This window comes from Musa acuminata, chromosome BXJ1-2, assembly GCF_036884655.1.
Source record: "Musa acuminata AAA Group cultivar baxijiao chromosome BXJ1-2, Cavendish_Baxijiao_AAA, whole genome shotgun sequence".
NCBI lineage: Eukaryota > Viridiplantae > Streptophyta > Magnoliopsida > Zingiberales > Musaceae > Musa > Musa acuminata.
The window spans coordinates 17,922,250-17,941,907 of NC_088328.1; the positions used below are offsets into that span (position 1 = coordinate 17,922,250).

Consider the following 19,658-nt stretch of genomic DNA (forward strand, 5'->3'; position numbering starts at 1 on the left):
ATATATCTGCTATATGATCTTTGGAATATTAAATGGATGAGGGACTATAGGTACATGATAACCGAGGATAGATATGTCCAAAGGATTGGATTCCCTTGTATCGTTTGGGGACTACGGTGTAGTGGCCTAGTATGTCTACAATCGATGAGTCGAGTGAGTTATTATGGAGATAATAATTCACTAAGCTAGAAAGAGTTCTGATAGGTATGACTCACGGTCAGCTCGATATTGGGCCTAGAGGGTCATACATATATGGTATGTGTTACGACGAGTAGAGGTTCGGATATGAGATATTCATTGGAGCTCCTATCTTATAGGTTATCCAATAAGCCCATAAATTATTGGATCCAATAGATGAGATCCAATAAGATCCAATAAGAGATTACTGGGTATAGACCCACTAATTTAAGAGGCTTGGGTAATTGGATGGAGATCCAATACTAAATAGGGCAAGATCCATTAGGGTTAATTGGGGGCCTCTATAAATATGAGAGAACTAAATGCCCATAAGCTTGGGCTTCTCAGGTAGCCACCTCCTATTTCTCTTTCTCAGATAGCAGGCTTGGAGATTTGAGGAGCGTCATCGCAGCCCTGCTATGTAGATCATCGCTATAGAGGAGCACGGTTAACCTCCTTCATCCTCTCCAACAAATCTATATGGATTCAGGGATATACGATCTCCCTATATAACACAAATGTCTCACAAGTGGTTTTCTGTATCATGAGTTTTTGCGCACCAATCTCTTATTGAGAAATTTAGAATTTTTATTTTATTTTCTACCGCTACGCATATGATGTCACCCCTAGATTTTTCAACACTTAATCCATCACTCATAGCGATCATGTGAATGATAGGAAGAGAAGATATGACGAGTATAGTTCTCCTTATAAATCGTCATCGCTATAGCTTTTAGCTCCGATGATGATATACCTACAAATCATATAAAAACTTTCTAAATAGCATTAAAAAGATACGCATTGTATATTTGATCTATCGTTATTTGATTTTATTTTCTAGTATTAAAGTTTTTCGTATAATAGTAGTATATTATAGTTTTTATGCTTACAATTGATATCAGAGCCATGTTTTGAAATCAAATACTTTAGATCATAAAAGTATTTTAGATATGTTTTGTATTTAAATTTGTTTATTGGTACTATTCACTTGTGAAAAAATATTATTCGATTTTGATTTATAATGTTTGAACAATCTATTTGTATCGTGATCTGTTTTCTATCTAATTCGTCATATTACCTTGTAGACGATGCGAGGTTCATCGTGATTGATCGATGGATCACTATTGACAACTTATTATCAACAACAATATTGTTGAGGGTGGTAACCTTCAACAATTGTCAACTTAGTCGTAGGTAACTACTTTGTATGCAACGAAAGCACTATAGATTATGACAATTGACAATGGCTGACATGCCTTAGTCATAAGTGATGACAGCAGAGCCGATGCTTGCAGTAGCAACAATGACTACAATAGAATCGATGAGTGTGATGGTTGTGTAGCACCACTGCTTGTGGTGACTAGGACAATGTTGCTATGGTTAGCATTGATTGGACGCCAAAGGTCATAGTACCCTCTCCACATCGACCAGTCATGCAGAAACACGACGTAGGCAGGACGACTCAAGTCCCATCTCAAGTCGATCACAAAGATAAAGCAGACGCCCAAGAGCCAACCCCCCAACCCGAACACAAAGTGTTTCAAAGTGTAGATTTTGTTTCTACAATTATTCTTCTACTTGTGATTACACCTTTTATTTCAGCTGCCTCTCTCAGTTATCTACTCTACAAGTATCTGTTCGTCTTGGACCAAAAGAATCTGCTAGAAGTGGCTCAGAAAGCTCGAGCAAGTATTGAACATTCAAATCATCATTAATTTCATATTCTTATCTTATTTCATATAGTAATGTGGTATCCTGCAACATGATAAGTGGTTGTAGCATTAAAGAATACAGTGTAAAGCCTTCGAAAGTTCTGCATAAAGGTGAATGATCAAAGCAGCTACATAATCTTCTTTTGGCAGCAGCAATCAGCTTTCAGCCCTCATCAAAGATGCAGCTTCTTCTGCACTGGATTTGGAGATGTCTTAAGAGGATAAGAAGCTTCCATGGCGATACCACACAGCCCCTCGCTGGCCGAGATCCCACGCTGCATCCTCACGTAGCCCTCTTCGCCCCACTCTGGTCCCCATGAGTTCTTCACTATCCAGTACTTCATCCCATCCTCAGATGTCCCATAGCCTACGATGGCCACTCCATGATCCAACTCCGTTCCACAGCTCCCTGTGAAGACCCCCTAAACCAAAGCAGCAGAAAAGTGTAGTCTTTGAAACCTGTTTACATCAAAAGAGAAGCATGGATGAGAGTTGTGCATACCTCGGAGTAGAACTGGAAGTCCTGACCGCTTGCTTCGATTGCTACTGATACAGGTTGGTTCGCCACTGCTCTCGACAACGCATCCTCGTCGTTGACGGGAACGTCCTCATATCCATCGATCACAACCGCAGGAGATCTCTCCTATAAATAACAATGATATGTATAGAGTTTACGAAGAAGATAATGACTACAACTAAGCAAATTAACATGTAACTCCTTTTACTTTGCATTTTTCTTGTCGAGCTACATAAGGATAGTTTTCCTCTGTTGTGATCCCTCCATTTCTTTCGATGAAGTCGAATGCATCATCCATCATACCTCCATCGCACCCTTTGTTGGTGTTGGTGTCGCAATCCACCAGTTGTTGCTCTGACAAGGAGATAAGCTCGTTGGTTCTGATCTGGTTTATTCCCTCCACCGAAACTACTGTCGAGAAGGCCCAGCAACTTCCTGCAATATTTGATACTAAATTTTCATTTATTGCGATCGAGCACATCAACAAAAAATAAAATATTTCGAGCTCACCGCATTTGCCTTGGTCTTTGATAGCAGTGACGGCACCCTTCTGCCTCCAATCGACGGTAGGAGTTACATTGGTGACGTTCTTGTATAAGAAGTACCCTTTGAGGCTCGCGCTTCCTCTGAGAGTGCTGCGGCGACGAATCCTCGTCCCTGCGTACGTCCTCTTGAACTCCTCCCTCGCCATGTCGCCGAACTTGTTGAGGCTAAGCTTGTAAGGCTTGGCTATCTTGTTGGACGCGAACACGTAGTTAGCGTTCTCTTTAAAAACATCAAAGCGGATGCGCTTCTCGTCGACGCTGCGTGACACGCCATGGTGGCTCTGCCACCTCTCGTACAAGTCCCAGAGATTCTCCTCCGACGCGATGTCATCCCCAGTGATGGGAATGCTCGTGGCCATTGCGAAGGCCAACGCAACGAGAACGGCAGCAAACAAGAATGCTCTTCTCATGGTGGTGAACGAGGAGAAACCAAACACAGGATGGAGGTGGTGTTAGGGATCGGAGGAGGTATCTATAGAGATGTTGGGAGTGAAGCATGACGACTGGGCGGTTAGGAGATTAGGGCATGGTCATGGGAGAGGCTCACTTTTACGTAACTGTTATTGTCATCTTCTTATCCCATGCATGCATGCATACGTCGAAAAAGGTTTCCTCTTCGGGTAGCTTGATGTGCATGGGTTCGGGCAGAAGCTTCCAAGCCAATATGGGAGAAGTGTGTGTCGTCCTATAGAAATGGGAACTGTGAGGTTGCATATCCAAATCGCAATTAGCGTTTGATTAGGGAAAGAGATGGATATTATGAAGCATCATATAACTCGATGAATTATATTGATCAAAATGTAGCATAAATAAGACTAAAGATTAACTCGATAGGTAAGGCTCTAATAATAGCTTTTTGTGGGAGGAACGAATTGATTTGTCGGGGGTAATTTAGGGAGGCAGTGCCCTGTGATCCGAGTAGGACTGACCCTGCTGGTCGAACGGTAGGAGCCTGTCGAGGTGAAACTGAAGCGTTGAAACTGGCGATGCGAGCCCTGCACGGCGAGGCTGGATTGACTCGTCGGGGGGCGTTTTAGAGGGGCGGTGCCCTGTGATTCGGACAGGACTCTGACCCTGCTGGTCGATCAGTAGGGGTCTGTCAAGGCAAAACTGAAGCATCGAAACCGATGAGGTGAGACCTGCACGGCAAGGCTGGATTGACTCGTCGAGGGGGAGTTTTAGAGGAGCGGTGCCCTGTGATTTGAGCAGGACTGACCCTACTGGTCGAACAGTAGGGGCCTGTCGAGGCGAAACCGAAGCGTCGAAACCGGCGAGGTGAGACCTGCATGGCAAGGCTGGATTGACTCGTCGGGGGGGTGTTTTATAGGGGTGGTGCCTCGTGATTCGAACAGGACTGACCCTACTGGTCAAACAATAGGGGCCTGTCGAGGCGAAATCGAAGCGTCGAAACCGGCGAGGTGAGGCCTGCGCGGCGAGGTTGGATTGGCCGAGATGCGTGGCTCGAGCATTGGATGGCCGAGGTGCATGGCTCGGACACTGGATTTGGTCGAGGCGCGCTGAGGCGTGGCTCGGACATTGGATTGGCCGAGATGCGTGGCTCGGGCGTTGGATGGCTGATGTGCGTGGCTCGGACGTTGGATTTGGCCAAGGTGCGCTGAGGCACAGCTCGGGCATTGGATTGGTCGAGATGCGTGGCTCGGGCGTTGGATGGCCGATGTGCGTGGCTCGGACGCTGGTTTTGGCCGAGATGCGACTCGGGCATTGGATGGCCGAGGTGCGTGGCTCGGATGCAAGATTTGGCCGAGATGCGACTCGGGCGTTGGATGGCTGATGTGCGTGGCTCGGAAGCTGGATTTGGCCAAGATGCGACTCGGGCGTTGGATGGCCGATGTGCGTGGCTCGGACGCTGGATTGGGCCGAGATGCGACTCGGGCGTTGGATGGCCAATGTGCGTGGTTCGGACGATGGATTTTGGCTGAGATGCTACTCAGGCATTAGATGGCCAATGTGCGTGGCTCGGACGTTGGATTTGGCCGAGATGCGACTCGGGTGTTGGATGGCCGATGTACGTGGCTTGGACGTTGGATTTGGCCGAGATGTGACTCGGGCGTTGGATGGCCGATGTGCGTGGCTCGGACATTGGATTGGGTCGAGATGCGACTCGGGCATTAGATGGTCGATGTGCGTGGCTCGGACATTGGATTTGGCTGAGATGTGACTCGGGCGTTGGATGGCCGATGTGTGGCTCTGTATCGAGTCTAGGGACCGAGTTGTGAGCTCGGCACCAAATTGAACCTGGGGACTGAGTTGTGAGCTCGGCTCTGAATAGAATCTGGGGACCGAGTCGCGAGCTTGGCTCCGAATTGAACCTGGGGACCGAGTCGTGAGCTTGGCTTCGAATTGAGTCTAGGGACCGAGTCGTGAGCTCGGCTCCGAATTGAGTCCAGGGTCCGAGTCGTGAGCTCGGCTCCGAATTGAATCTGAGGATCGAGTTGTGAGCTCGGCTCCGAATTGAATCTGGGGACCGAGTTGTGAGCTCGATACTGAATTGAGTCTGGGGACCAAGTTGTGAGCTCGGCATCGAATTGAATCTGGGGACCGAGTTGTGAGCTCGGCACCGAATTGAGTCTGGGGACCGAGTTGTGAGTTCGGCTCCAAATTGAGTATAGGGACCGAGTTGTGAGCTTGGCTCCGAATTGAATCTAGGGACCGAGCTGTGAGTTCGGCTCTGAATTGAATCTGGGGATCGAGTTGTGAGCTCAACTCCGAATTGAGTCTGAGGACCGAGTTGTGAGCTTGGCCCTGAATTGAGTCTGGGGATCGAATTTTGAGCTCGGCTCTGAATTGAATCTGGGGACCGAGCTGTGAGCTCGGCTCCGAATTTAATCTGGGGACCGAGTTGTGATCTCGGCTCCGAATTGAGTCTAGGGACCAAGTTGTATGCTCGACTCCGAATTGAATCTGGGGACCGAGTTGTGAGCTCGGCTCCGAGTTGAGTCTAGGGACTGAGTTGTGAGCTCGGCTCTGAATTGAATCTGAGGACCGAGTTGTGAGCTCAACTCCGAATTGAATCTGGGGATCGAGTTTGTGAGCTCGGTTCCGAATTGAATCTGGGGACCGAGTTTGTGAGCACGGCTCCAAATTGAATCTAGGAACCGAGTTTGTGAGCTCGGCTCCGAATTGAATCTGGCGGGTCATCAGTCGGGAGCAATCTGGAGCGACCCGGGGAGGAGTTGATGGGTTGTTGATAGGTTGCAGGTTGGGAAATGATCTGGCGAGGCCCACCACAAGAGTTGGGCCAGCGGGCCACAGGTCGGGAACCGATCTGGAGAGGCTCCGGCAAGAGTTGTCCGGCGGGCCGCAGGTCGAGAATCAATCTGGAGAGGCTCGGGCAAGAGTTTGGCCAGTGGGCCGTAGGTCGGGAACTGATCCGGAGAGCCTATGGCAAGACCTAGGCTAGCGAGCCGTAGGTCAGGAACCGATCTAGAGAGGCTCGGGCAAGAGTTGGGCTGGCGAGGCATAGGTCGGGAACCGATCTGGAGAGCCTGTGGACCTCTTGTCGCGAGTGGCTTTTCGGCGGGAGATTTTGGATGACAAGGCATCTTTCGATGGGTCCCCTAAGACATGGAGTTGCTTCTCGGGGTTCCTCGAGATAGCGCCCGAGGTGACCTTTTCGGGTGAAGCCCTTGCTTTGATTCTGGAGGTTACGACAATATTCTGTGTCATGGCCGTAGTCCCGATGGAACGTGCTCAGAGGGAGAGGCGGAGGCCTCGGGAGTAGTAGCTCTTATCAGTCGGGCCTCTAGCGGGGTTGCACCAGGGCTGCTGAAGTCGTTCCCCGGGATTGTTTCTCCCTTGGCCTCTTGTTGTTCATGCACTTTCCCGCCACCAGAGCTTCGGCGACGATGTACTGGTTGGCACGTTGGAACATCTCGGGGATGGTTACTAGCAGCTTCTCGATCAATGACCAGAAGAACCTTGAAAGCTTCAAGCCCATCAGAAATGCCAGCATGATAAGAGAGGGGTGAGCGCCCGGGAATCCCCGGATCTCAATGGCAAAGCATGCCACGAACTGAGAGAGCGACTCGTCTTCATGTTGGGATAGCACGAGCAGGGTGGCCATGGAAGGCCTAGGTTGCGCACAGGCAAGAAAGTTCTGCTCAAACTCCTCGGCGAGTTGGTCGAAGGATGAGCCCGAGGATTGGTGTAGCCGGCTGAACCATGCTCGTGCTAGTCCCCTTAGAGTGGTTAGAAATGCCCGGCACATCAATGCATCGGAGGTGCCATAGAGGGCCATCTGAGCCCGGAATGCGGAGACGTGCTCCGTGGGATCGGAGCCGCCGTCGTATGTCTCCAATGTCGACAGCCTGAAGTTGAGAGGTACCGGCTTGTCCTGTACTTCCTGAGTGAAAGGGGACCCGCCCGAGCCACCTTCGCTGGACTCACCCTACGATTTTTGAAACTCACGCTGGAACGCGTCCAAACGTTGGTTGACCCGGGACAATTGGGCTCTAAGCGAGTCATCCACCGAGTCGGATGATACGGTGTCTGGCTCGAAGTGGGGTAGTGTGACTCGACAGGGTGCCGGTATGCTCTACTCGGGCGGACCTCTCGGGTTCATCGTTTGGTCTCGGGCTTCTCCCGTCCCGACCTGCCCCCCGCTCAACCACTGCCGGGTTGGGTCGGTCGAGAGAGCTGCTAGCTGCATGATCTGGGAAATGAGTGAGACGAGCGTCTGCATCATCCCTGCCATCGCTTGTACTTGCTTGGTCAGGCTGAGGAACGCCTCGAGCGACACGACCGAGGGTCCAATGGTAAGTCCGGGAGGTGGTAATCCCGGGTCGTTGAACGAGCGCTAGTAGCGATCTGGCATCGAGGCCGGGATCATCCCTGCCATCTCGAAGGATGGGGAGGGGCTGATCTCCGGGCCCAATAGAAGGGTGACCGGCCGGTAGTTCTCCCTCGGGGAGAGCTCCCGCTAGATGCTCCTGCGATATGGCCCTCCTTCTAGTGCCAAAATGTTGGTGAACAAATATGCCGTGGCTGATGAGTCAGCACGGCTTGGTCCACGGGTCAATGTCGGGAGTCTTCTGCTGGCTGAGCTGGATGCCGAGGTCGACCGGGCCCTCACGACGGGGTGCTGATCAGCGTTCCTTGGTGCGCTGATCCGGGCGCTATGAATGCCGAGCGGCGTCTCTACTTCTCTGGGGTGGTTGGCAGCTCGTCTTCGTGAGGTGACCGCGTTTTTCTACAAAAATGGCCCTCATCGGGATCACTCGACGAGGCCCCTCTAACGAGCAAGTCAGTGGAGTGATCAATTAATCTTTTTTTTTTCCCTTTCCTCGATCAGGTCGGGGGTATTTATACCTGCGTGCAGGAATTGGTCGAGCCCTGGTCCGGCATGATCATTGACTCTTGGGGCGGAACAACCTCTCTGTCGAGATGGCATCTTCGGGGGTGCTCGAGCGGCGTCAGACGGCATTGCCCTAACATCAGACGGCATTGCCCCCAGCTCTTGGGGTGGTCAGGCCGCACAGTCACACCGTTGGAGCTTGACGTGGCATGCACCCCGTAGTTCTGGAGGCGTACGGTGTCGCGTCGGTCTGCAGCGTCTGTCGGTGGTTCACATAGGGCCAAAATACACCCTCTCATATATATGTATATGTATATACATATATATATATATGTATATACATATACACGTAAAATATACATGTATATATACATATACATGTATATGTATATATACATATAGATATATATGTATATATGTATATGTATGTGTATGTATATGTATATGTATATGTATAAATACATATATATATATATATACACACACATATATATATATTTATAAATACATATATATATATATACATATATATATTTATAAATACATATATATATATATATATACATATATATATATATATACATATATATATATATATATATATATATATATATATATTTGTTTGTCTTTTTATTTGATGATATTAAATGATACAATCGATATACCGATTCCGTACCCAATCATAAATATATAATATTATATTGTTTGTGATATCCCTCAATTGCTTTGGGAATGCAACAGCACTGTGTCAAAGAAAACCTCTTCTATCACAGCGTGTGCAGTTATAAGATTACGTGTTTAAACACTGTCGAGTCGATTAAACTTTGAATGGAAGAAGTAAATCAAAGAAAATGCTCCATCGAAGGTACAAATCAAGAATAGATTCAGTAGCCACTTAAAATTTTCCATCCACAAGGAAAACAATTAAGTTACTAGTACTTCAAGAAAAGAATTCACAACATCCGATTACATGTATCTTATCATCCAGAAATTTCCAATCCAAGTCTATCGCCAAGTCTATCTCCAACTATTATGCATGTAAAATTTCAAACAACTTTTTCAAGCTCCTCCTAGCTGCATAAAAGTGAACAAAAAACGACCCAAAATGAATGAGAAAGATCACGACACTGTATTGTGAAGTTAAAAACATCCAGGAAATCAGGAAATCACAAGTAACGTATGGAAAATAATCTCACAGCTAAAACGACGACCAAAGTATCCAAAAACTTGGTATTGAAGGATGAGCTCTCATGCCATAATACGAGAGGATCTCACGTAGAGACTGTCCACCACTTTGCCGACGTTGGTGACAGTTTCCAGTGTGGCAGGAAAAATTGCATCGGCCTTGGGATCATCGAAGATTATTAAGCAACCGGGACCTTGGTCCAGAATCCCCGCAAACTTCCTGTCGAGTACCATTTGTGACAGTTTCTTCTCCACATGATCCATGGGCAATTCAATCATCTCAGCAATATGAACAATCTCCACTCTCGAATAGGGTTCGATCAACCTGCAAAGATTCTGCTCCAGAAGGGTGTTGTACAAAGATGAAAGATGCCTGTGAACTATTGGATCTTCCTCCAACTGGACCCTATAATCTCGGAGAGCAGTTTCAAAGGATTTCAGGGAGCGCTTCGAGTGTGCATCAGCAACAGCTTTCATAGCATCCAAATCAGGACCCAAATACTGCAAGCCAGCCTTAGAAGCAATTATAGAAGCAACATCATCAGCCTGGTTAACCATTATCTTGCACAGAAGCATGTACTTGAGGCTAAAGATTGCCCGAGGGTCCTCAAGAGCATTAAAGGCTTCAAATGCTTCAAAGAAGTAGCTGTAAGCTGTCTTGTAGTCCTTCTCCTCTGCGTGAAGGATCCCACTTTGTAAATCAATCATGCCCTGCTGTGCTGGTGGAACATAAATGGAATTAGCAGCAGTTCTTGCTGCAGTTAATGCAGCTTTTGCCTTCGGCAAGTTTCTCAGAGAGAAGTGGAGTTTGCTCTCTAAAATAACTATGTCCACTAGTAGTAGTTTGTCATCCAATCTTCTGACGTCCTTGATCAGGCCTGAAAGGAGCATTAAGGCTTCAGAATATTCTTCATTTTCCATTAGGAGACCTGCAAGTCTTGCCTCAACTCGTTGCCTCAAAAATGTGCGTTTCTCTGCACGGGTCCATTCCACCATTTCTTTGCAAAGGGAAATTTGCAGATCAGAGGTTCCTGGAATCTTGGCAACAGCATCCATAATTCCCCTCACTATTTTTGCAGTCTTTGCCTTTGGAATTAATGAGAAGAAGGGCCTGAGTTGGGTCAAAAGACCTCTCAAGTCCTCAGCCTTCTTTTCTTGGGTGAGAAGATCAGTAAGGTTCAAAATAGCCTGTTCTTTTATGTGCATTGCCTCTGAAGAAGAAGATGGGTTTTCAAGAACACGGTAAAGAAGAGAAATTGACTCAGCATGATCTTTAGCCTCCAAGGCCTGTGCTATTGAATCGGTAGTGGCAGGGAGGTATGCAGACTGCATCTCTAAGATGGCGAAGTTGGCTACAGTATCAAAAGTCTGCAAGATGAAATGAGAATATTTGTTGAAAGATGTCAGTTAACTGAAGCTCTGAGACAAAAATGGAAAAGCACACCCACAAATGCTGAACACTTATGTGAGCATGCTTCATAACAACACCAAGCAAAAAAAGCATGAAGCTCCATATAGCTAAAGCACTAAGGAACAAGTTATATTATTTCAGGTCTAGGATCATAATAATATTGAGATGCATAGGAATGTTCACTTGGACCACAGATATAATTTGAACAAAGAGCCTATACAATATATATATATATATATAACACATACAAGTAAGAGATCCTACCTTCATGTGCAATGTATATAGCTTTTAGTATTTGATATAAATTACTATCTAGTGTTAATTTTTACACATGAAAAATGTCAAGAGCAACACAATGTTGATCTTTATCCTTGAGTGCTAATGTATGTTAAAATATGATTTTAAACACATAATAAAACTTTGACAACATATTTTCAATGGCTAACATAAAAATGGTGAGACTAAAATCACCTAGCCTTTTGGGGGCAATTAGCCTTGAATCTCATCAAGATATGCATCCCAAACTTTTGCTGCAAGTCAAAGATGTATTATGAATGGTTACCGAAAATTTATTATAATTAATACTTCTAGAAACAAATGACTATATTAAGATCTTATTACACATTTATCCTTCTTTGTATTCTCGAGCTAAAACAAAAACATTACATATAATCTGAAAAAAAATACACTGTATTAATGATTTATATCTGTATGAACCAAGTTAATGTTTGAATTTGATTCACTTGGCTATGAGAAAGCAAGACTATTGAAAAATAACAAATAAAAGTAAGTTTTGATAGAAAGTAATAAAAATGCATGAATCCGATGATTTTGTCAAAATGGCACATATCGATCAGGGACCGACGTAACGTATGTCGATACACAGATACATACCGATGTTTTGGAGAGAAAGATAAAGAAGGAGAAGAGGAAGGGGCCGTGGAGGAAGGAAGATGAACAATAAGAGGAAATGGAGGAAGGACGAAGGAACATGAAGGATGAAGAAGAGATGGTGGAGGAGCAGGAGGAAGGAGGAAGAAGGACGATAAAGTATGAAGAGGAAATGGTGGAGAAAGAGAAGGAAGAACCAAGAGGAGGAAGAGGAGAAGAGGCGTACCCATGAGAGGCAATTAGGGCAAGTTCGGTGTCTAATGAAGTCGTGGTGTGCAATGAGGTGGCAAGGTGAGAACTGGAGGTCAGAACAACGTGCATGAGAGGCTGAGGTCCGATAATGGAGGAAGAAGCAGGAGGAAGAGGAAGAGGAAGAGGAAGAGGAGAAGAGGCATCCACGCCCCATGAGAAATGATTAAGGAAAAGACGATGTGTAGAGAGGTCGCAATGTGTGACGAGGTGAGAAGAGGAGTCATGGCAACGTGCATAAGAAGCAAAGGTTGTGGTGTATGTGAGCTGCGACGCATGTGTGAGAAGCAATTAGGGTTAGGAAAGTTTCCCTTATATATGAGCGAACAGGACTGCCCAAAACGGGGTGGTCTGGGTACTGATTGACACCTTGTCACGAACGGTTGTCGTGCACCCGCAACAACTCCGTTCAACGAACCGTTCGTCGCTCTCGTCTACATGTACAGCTGCTTGGCAGCATGTTTTAGCTTGGTTTTAAGTCCTTTTGCTTGTAAAAATGTAAATTCGAACAAGTTACAGTGCTACAGTGGGACCGCTCACCGAACCGAGCAAAATAGCTCCGTTTTCGCGTGCCACGGGCTGATTTCTGCAGCCCGCTGTTGCACGCGAAGCGTCAGCCATCTCAGTACCCTGGAACCACCCAGGTGGCACAGGGCTGGATGGGACTTCAGTATAGTGTCGGGCGTTGAACACTCTTTCGCAAGTTCGCACGTTACCTTGACAGGAACTTGTTGTCGCGCCCGGCACCCGTTGAGCAGCTGTTTGTGGACTTGCAGCTGTTCGTTCAACCTTCTAAAGTCCTTGTTTTCCCCCTCTCCCTCTTTTCTCTTGTGCACGTAAGGTGCTCGCTGAATTGCTTGTAAAGCTTTCCCTTTTCGCGAGACGTCGGGACTTGTTCGTCGCTCGTTCTTCGAACTAATCAACTTTCTCTTTTTACAGGTCCTTCGGGACCTGCGAGAGGTTGCAAGTGGGCTCATCTTTGCAGATGCAAATCGCAAGGGCGAAGCGCGACTTAGGCAATGCAAGCTAAGTTCGCGTCTTTGCCGTAAGGGTGCCTTGCGACTTAGGCAACGCAAGTTAAGTTCGCGTCTTTGCCGCAAGGGTGCCTCACGCATTAGGCAATTCCAGCTAAGGCCGTGACATTGTGGTATCAGAGCGGGCAAGCACTTCGAGCGAGCAGTGAAGGAACTTCGCAACTTCGCCATGGCAAAGCATCGTGGCGAATCGAGCAAGACGGGGCAAGTCGGACCCTTGCCCCAAGCAGTCGCAGGTGGGCTGCAAGTGCACATTCACTCGCATGTTGTTGGAGCCGCTCAGGAGGAGCGAGGCAACGAACATGATGAGCGAGAAGTTGGCTACTCTCCGCGAGCGGAAGAGGCGCAATCTGGAGCGCCAATCGGGAAAAAGAGTCATAAGGAGAGACTCATGACGACGGAAACCCGTTTGGATGTTCTCGAAGCGAGCTTGGAGGAACTCTACCATGGCCAACGAAGGCTTGTTGGGGTAGAGAGCTTGCAAGAAGAAGCGGAGTCCAGGATCGACAAGGTTAAGGTCCTAGTCGACCGATTGTCAGATGACACCAAAGACTCCGTGCAACACCTGCAGGAAGTTGTGGCGGAACTCACTTCGAGGGTGTCCATGCTCACAAGGGCACTAAATGCGGTAGGAAGCAACACCCGCGTTGCGCCGCCACAAAACTTGAGGGCACCCGAGCCTCATGGTTATGGAGGGGCCAGAGATGCAAAAGAGCTCGAGAATTTCCTGTTCGATATGGAACAATACTTCCGAGCTACGAAGCCTGATTCTGAAGAAACCAAAGTTTCTATAGTGACCATGTATCTAAACGGATATGCAAAACTTTGGTGGCGAACCCGTTGAAAGGAGATCCAACAAGGCCGGTGTCGAGTTGACACATGGGAGGACTTGAAGCGAGAGTTGAGAACTCAGTTCCTACTGGAGAACACCGAGTTTGTCACAAGAAGGAAATTGAGACAACTCCGCCAAAATACTTTCATCCGAGACTACGTGAAGCAATTTTCTACGCTAATGCCGGACATCTAGGACATGTCCGAGAAGGGTAAGCTGTTCAGCTTCCTCGATGGTTTGAAGCCATGGGTGCAACAAGAACTACATCGAAGGAATGTCATCGATTTGATCGGGGCAATTGCTGCCGCAGAAAGGGTCTATGTTCCTCGTTTACACCAAAGGGAATAGAGTCTATGTTCCTCGAGTGGACAATCTGAGACGTGAACTCTTAAGAGAGTGTCACGATTCCCTTTAGGGTGGACATCCAAGCATTCATAGAACCTTGGCTCTCGTGGAGAGGACCTTCTATTGGCCGAAGATGGGGACTGATGTGGAGGAATATGTTCGAACATGCCTCACTTGCCAACAAGACAAGGTGGAGCAACGAAAGCCGGTAGGACTTTTGGAGCCGTTGCCCGTACCAGAAAGGCCGTGGGAGAGCATTTCCTTGGACTTCATATCAAGCTTGCCCGCAATAGGGATCGATACTCATAGTGGTCAATCGATTTTCTAAGTATGCAACTTTCATTGCTGCTCCCTTACACTATTCAACAGAGGAGGCGGCCAAGCTGATGATGAAGGATGTGGTGAAGTATTGAGGAGTCCCGCACAATATCATCAGTGATCGAGACGCTCGATTCCTGGGACGTTTCTAGATCGAGCTATTCAAATTATTGGGGTCGAAGTTATACTTCTCCACAAGCCTCCATCGCCAGACGGATGGCCAGACTGAAAAGATAAACTCGCTCCTAGAGCAATATCTTCGGCACCACGTGAGTGCCAACCAACGAGATTGGGTGAAGTTGTTGGATATTGCCCAATTCTCCTACAACTTGCAGCGGAGCTCTGCGTCCAACAAGAACCCCTTTGAGATTATTACAGGGCAACAACCGTCAACTCCTTACACCATGGTAATTGGGTATACTGGGAGTAGTCCATCAGCCTACCATTTTACAAGGGAGTGGCACCGAAATGCAAATATTGCGCGGGCTTACTTGAAGAAGGCGACAAAAATAATGAAGAAGTGGGCAGACTTGGGAAGGCGACCACAAGAGTTCAAGATCGGCGATTTGGTGTTGGTCAAGCTCCAACCAGCATCACTCCAATTCTTTAGGAATAAAGTACATAAAGGATTGGTGCGCAAGTATGAAGGGTCCTTCCCAATTATCAGCAGGATGGGCAACGTCTCCTACAAGTTGCAGCTGCCGGCGTGGTTCAAAATTCATAATGTTCTTCACGCCAGCAACTTGAAAGCCTACCACTCGGATCCGCAAGATGCTTCCCGAAGTGTTCCAACTCGACTACCCCCCACCACAGCCTCCTACGAGAAGCGAGTTGAAACCATTCTAGCGGACCGCAAGATAAAGCTACCCACTGGAGCTGAGCAGACCGAGTACTTGGTGAAGTGGCGAAAGCTTCCCCGAACTAAAGCCAGTTGGGAGCCTGAAGATGCCCTACGACATGAAGAAGCAATCATCAACAACTATCAACAAGCGTCGACGAGGGCGTCGACAGTTTGAGTGGGGGAGAATGTCACGAATGGTTGTCGCGCACCCGCAACAACTCCGATCAACGAACCGTTCGTCGCTCTCGTCTACATGTACAGCTGTTTTGCAGCATGTTTTGGCTTGGTTTTAAGTCATTTTGCTTGTAAAAATATAAGTTCGAACAAATTGCAACGCTACAGTGCGACCACTCACCGAACCGAGCAAAACAGCCCCAAAACAGCTTCGTTTTCACGTGCCACGGGCTGATTTCTGTAGCCCGCTGCTGCATGCGAAACGTCAGCCATCTCAGCACCCTGGAAACACTCGGGTAGCACAGGGCTGGATGGGGCTTCGGTATAGTGTCGGGCGTTGAACACTCTTTCACAAGTTCGCACGTTACCTTGACGGGAACTTCTTGTCGCGCCCGACACCCGGTGAGCAACTGTTTGTGGACTTGCAGCTGTTCGTTCAACCTTCTAAAGTCCTTGTTTTCCCCCTCTCCCTCTTTTCTCTTGTGCACGCAAGGTGCTCGCTGAATTGCTTGTAAAGCTTCCCCTTTTCGCGAGACGTCGGGACTTGTCCGTCGCTCGTTCTTCGAACTAATCAACTTTCTCTTTTTACTGGACCTTCGGGACCTGCGAGAGGTTGCAAGTGGGCTCATCTTTGCGGATGCAAATCGCAAGGGCGAAGCACGACTTAGGCAACGCAAGCTAAGTTAGCGTCTTTACCGCAAGGGTGCCTCATGCCTTAGGCAATTCCAGCTAAGGCCGTGACAACCGGACAAATGTACCGATTCAGTTGAAACGTCATTCATAATATCCATGGATATACAAGTAGATACTTCAAAGCTGTTGTATGAAAAATGAAATTGGGGGCACAAATGCAATGCCACAACACAGTGAAAACAATTTAAGGGCAACCATTCAAGACAACACAGGGACCTTTAAGTAGAAAATAAAATTGTTTAATAATTCTGTTCAGGTGAGAATTCAGCAATTTGACAGAAAAGGAAAAGAGCAAAGAAAGGGAGGGCTTAAACTGCTAGTTTCAAAGAGGTACAGGTACTAGTCTTTGCATCTTGAGAAACCTACTTAGGGGAGTCCTGAGCATGCGTGAAATGAGGTAGAAAATGCAATAGGCATCTGAATAGGTTGGGATCTGGGGTCCTCTGGAACGTAATTTGCCACATGCAAACTGCTTGATTGTCCCATTCAATGGTTTTTATGGTAAAAGCTGGTTCTTCTAGCATCCACGATTGACACAGATGCAACTCAGCAAAGCCTTTGCAGGCAATACACAGCCAAAATTTCAGGCACTGAGGATAATAAATGAACTGATAATTGTACAAAGATATTTTATTTTTAGTCAATCTATGATTTTCTATTTTCCTTTGACACCTAAAAAAGAATATTCTACCTTTATAGAAAAGCATTCATACATGCTTTATTTTAGTAAACTCTATCACATCATTTTTGTAAGTCAAGTACAAGTTTTTCAAAGATCATTTAAGCAGTTCATTTGGGTCCCAATAGAACTCATTATGCTGATAAAACTTATATTATGTCATTTTTGTAAGTAAACTTTCTTCAAGATCATCTCCGAGTACTCTTCTCACTTGTGTTAATTGAGCATTTCAACTAATGCATCTAACCCTCAGATTTGTTGTCCCACATCTGATGTCAAAGGAGAATTGAAAACTTAAGTATTTTGGACCAATGGTGCAGACCTATTATGCTAATGGATCAGTTATCCCATCTCATGACAATGCCTTTTGTCTTTATTCCATGATACTATCAGCAAGAACCAAGAAATTATTCAGTTCTTCATTTTTATTGATGCAATATATTAGATTCTTCCAACACACAACTAAATTATCCTTCAATAACTCATAACTCTAAGTTTCATCTCTAACAAGTTGAATCATGCATCTATAACACTTTAATCAACAACTTATGTCATACTAAACACCATTTGCTGGACCATTCATCAGCAACTAATATATAAGACAGTCAAGACTAATTTCATGGTACCTTCTTTGTATTTCACAAAATGCAAGCTTTGTTTCCATTTCTTTTGACATCATATTTTTACATCTTGAGGTGGCATGGATAAACTCATTGTCCTCTATGCAAAGAAATCTTACAGATCCTGTTTCTACATGTTAAAGAGTGGCCAGACCCTAAACCACTCCCCTTGAAGATCTTTTTTTTTCCATTGAGCTTTCCTTTTTCTCTGATATTCGGATGAATTTAAGTTTCATATTTTAGGTGTATACTTATCTATAAGTCCTACTTTGATAAGGTTGGAAGAAACTTTAAAGCATTAGAAGTCAAGTCTAGATAGTTTTGGATTTATCTTTAGCAGGATCTTTCAAGATTTCTTAAAAAAAATAAGTTCTTTTTTCCCTAAATTATATATACATAGCAGACCCTAGAAGCTATATCTTAGCTTTGAAGTAAATTCCCTCTTTTTCTCTGTCTTTCATCCTTGGATGGTCTAATTCCCCTTCTTGAATTGGAGAATATTCTAATGAGGGTCATATCCTATCACAGCGTTAACTTATAATACTATTAAACAGTGTCTTCAATTCTGCTAACTGAACCACTGCAAATTTTAAGGCCTGCTTTGGCAATTTTTTGAAACACAGAGCCAAAGCAATCAAATCATTTAAATTTAATAACAATAACTAATAAACAATATTGTCTTGATTATCAAAAAGATGGAAACGCAAACTTGACAACTGGGAGTCCTTGCAGACCAATGAAATAGATATGACGTCTTTGTCAGACATCACAAAGGTCACACAAGATTCAACCCAGAGCATCTGTTTCAAAGATCAATGCAGCATCTGCTTCAAAAAAATTCAGTTTTGGGAGAATTAAAAAAAATAATGCTTCCTTAACAAGCATAAAAATTTTCGATTATCGAACCCTAGAAGAAATCAAGGGACGAAACTAAGAAATAGTCCTCTAAGAATAACCTAAGCCTTTCAGGGAGAAGATCCAAGTTACTGGAAATCTACTAGATCGGCCTGTTCTTCTTCAAAGTCATCAACTCGGCCCAAAACCCAAATCCGAGAAGCCAATAACTCAAAATACTTGTCTTGAATAATGTAGGTCAACGAAAGAAGCAGATACCTTGTCCCAATTATGGGCAAGGCTGTGCTGAGCAAGGACAGCGGACGGCAGGATGTCGTTGAGATAACCTGAAGCAGAGAACGCCGGCGGAGATGGGCTGGGGAGATGAAACCAGAAGCAGAAGCATAAACCCTTTCCTTGGGCTCCACGAAATGCTGCAAAGATAGATTCATACGTATGGTGCAGTAAATTACATATATATCCCTGTAGGTGATTTCCCTATTTGCCTCATTTTTATTTAGGTTCGGCGTTTATATATATATATTTATAAATATATATATATATATATATATAATTTTAAAAATATCCAAACTATCATTTAATTTTTTTTCACTTATTATAGTGGTTTGGCTTAATTTAGTGTTTTGGCCACCGCAACAAAAATATTATAAAGTCTAGTTGAAAATATTATAAAAGAATAAAATAAAATCAGAATATATTAGAAACCATTTGATATATCATATTATCATTCAAATAGATATTTATTCATAGTTTAGAACAACATCATCCAAATAAAAATGAAAACTTAACTTATTATAATGTTTTGACCATTATAATAAAAATATTATAAAACCTATTCAAAAATATTATAAATGATCCAAATAAACCCTTAACCTCAATCAAACAATAAAGTCTCAAAATATAATATCGTAAGTCTATGAGAATAAAAACAAAAGAGACGTAATAATATGATATCATTTATAGTATTTTTAAATGATATTTATGATATTTTTAGCATCTTAATAAAGATATTATAAACGAGCCAAAAAAAATACTATAATAGTTTATAACTAATACAAAATAACTAAAAAAAGTAGATATTTTTTAGGAGTATTTTAAAACTAAAAATAGGTTAAAACTAAAAAATATTTTAGGAGTATTTTAGGTTTTTTTTAATTATAGATGCTATTTGAAAAAAATTTAAAAGAGGGGGGTATTGATTGGAAAATACCCAAAATATAAGAACTTCCTAGGGAAACACTCTCTCTCTCTCTCTCTCTCTCTCTC

At 44.9% G+C, this 19,658-nt stretch overlaps 2 protein-coding genes across 6 annotated transcripts; both read right to left on the reverse strand.

The window, feature by feature from the left end:
• Window positions 1–2,062: 2,062 nt before the first annotated feature.
• LOC104000516 (vignain-like) lies at window positions 2,063–3,361 on the reverse strand. Its single transcript, XM_065108486.1, has 4 exons — window positions 2,917–3,361; window positions 2,606–2,841; window positions 2,392–2,532; window positions 2,063–2,311 (listed from the first exon to the last, which is right to left on the reverse strand). The coding sequence occupies exons 1-4, from the start codon at window positions 3,359–3,361 to the stop codon at window positions 2,063–2,065; spliced, it is 1,071 nt and encodes a 356-aa protein (XP_064964558.1).
• A 5,768-nt stretch (window positions 3,362–9,129) lies between these two features.
• On the reverse strand, window positions 9,130–18,802 carry LOC104000232 (26S proteasome non-ATPase regulatory subunit 11 homolog). Of its 5 annotated transcripts, XR_010480873.1 has the most exons (4): window positions 18,651–18,790; window positions 11,333–11,391; window positions 9,462–10,818; window positions 9,130–9,339 (listed from the first exon to the last, which is right to left on the reverse strand). XR_010480873.1 is itself a non-coding variant. In XM_009422227.3 (3 exons), the coding sequence occupies exon 3, from the start codon at window positions 10,780–10,782 to the stop codon at window positions 9,514–9,516; it is 1,269 nt and encodes a 422-aa protein (XP_009420502.1). In that variant the 5' UTR covers window positions 10,783–10,818; window positions 11,333–11,391; window positions 18,651–18,796; the 3' UTR covers window positions 9,372–9,513. The 5 variants fall into 5 exon arrangements, 2 of the variants coding, with proteins under 2 accessions (XP_009420502.1, XP_009420501.1); XR_672843.3 differs by lacking the exon at window positions 11,333–11,391 and having other exon boundaries at window positions 18,651–18,802; XR_010480874.1 differs by lacking the exon at window positions 11,333–11,391 and having other exon boundaries at window positions 18,719–18,798.
• Between the last annotated feature and the right edge of the window lie 856 nt (window positions 18,803–19,658).